Source organism: Condylura cristata, unplaced genomic scaffold (genome assembly GCF_000260355.1).
Source record: "Condylura cristata isolate star-nosed mole 26May11 unplaced genomic scaffold, ConCri1.0 scaffold00026, whole genome shotgun sequence".
In the NCBI taxonomy this organism is placed as follows: Eukaryota; Metazoa; Chordata; class Mammalia; order Eulipotyphla; family Talpidae; genus Condylura; species Condylura cristata.
The window spans coordinates 426,157-427,375 of NW_004567127.1; the positions used below are offsets into that span (position 1 = coordinate 426,157).

Consider the following 1,219-nt stretch of genomic DNA (forward strand, 5'->3'; position numbering starts at 1 on the left):
TTGGGGGCTGCTCAGATGTCGGGTCCAAGCTCCCCGTCTGCTTTCTGCCTCGCAGGGGGGCCCTGGAAGTGGGCCCCCTTTTCCCGGCCCCGTCCCCCCTTCAGACCAGGCGGCTGGTGGGGCTGCCGGAGAGGACGAAGCGCTGGCGCTCCCTGGGGGCCCGCGGCTGGGCGGGCTCCCCACAGCCAGGCCGGGGCGGCCGCGTTGGGGGGGGCCGGGCCTGGGGGCCCGCGGCTGGGCCCTGACCCGCCCCTGCTCTCAGGTCATCGAGCCCCAGGAAGTGCATGCCAAGTGTGGCCTGGGCTACCTGCACACCAGCCACTGCCTGGCCAGCGGGGAGGTGATGATCAGCGCCCTGGGAGACCCCCAAGGCAACAGCAAAGGTACCCGCCCTTAGCTGCCGCGGAGGGGGGCTGCTTCCGCGCTGGGGAGCAGCGCAGTGACCCTCCAGACGGAACCCGCGGCGCAGTCTCAGGCCGCTGGAACCTACAGCCAAGAACCTCGGCTGTTCAATGAATCCCGTGAGGCGCAGCCTTCAGGCCTGACTCCCCTTGAAAGCCATCACCAGAGCACTGTCTGCGGGTGGGGCACAGCACCCCCAGCCCTGCCCCAGCCGCCCCCAGCCCTGCCCAGGAAACGCGGCACTGGCCAGCCTCCAGAACGCACCGGCGGTGGAGAACACGCTGGACGGTCGTGCTCAACTGTCCCTAGAACGGCTCATCTGCCTGCGGGAAATGCTGGCCAGCAGAAGGAGCGTGGATTCTGGGAGGAGCCCGGGGGGCCCCAGGGAGCTCTTGGCGAGGGCTGGGGGACAGGGGCGCACCCACAGAGCACGCACTCCACCGCCCCTGCCTGCGACCCACCCGGCTCCTCCTGCCCAGGGGGTTTTGTGCTGCTGGACGGGGAGACCTTCGAGGTGAAGGGCACCTGGGAGAAGCCCGGGGGCGCGGCGCCCATGGGCTACGACTTCTGGTACCAGCCTCGCCACAACGTCATGATCAGCACGGAGTGGGCGGCCCCCAACATCCTGATCGACGGCTTCAATCCTGCCGACGTGGAAGCAGGTGAGAGGCTCAGGGCAGCGGGAGCCCTGGGCACCCCACTTTGCACCTTCTCACCTCCTCCCACAGGCACTCAGGGTGAGGTGGCCAGGCCCAGCGCCCTGACACACTTTGGGGTGCTGACACCGCCCCACTGTTCACCTCCAGCGCTGGGCCAG

General features: G+C 69.6%; 1 protein-coding gene across 1 annotated transcript in view; it reads left to right on the forward strand.

Moving 5' to 3' along the window:
* The window catches only part of SELENBP1 (selenium binding protein 1), a 6,163-nt gene that overhangs the window by 2,647 nt on the left and 2,297 nt on the right, over window positions 1-1,219 (forward strand). Inside the window, exons 5-6 of the mRNA XM_012729996.1 lie at window positions 5-383; window positions 882-1,064. Of these exons, the coding sequence (XP_012585450.1) occupies window positions 5-383; window positions 882-1,064 (562 nt within the window). The remainder of the gene's footprint in view (window positions 1-4; window positions 384-881; window positions 1,065-1,219) is intronic.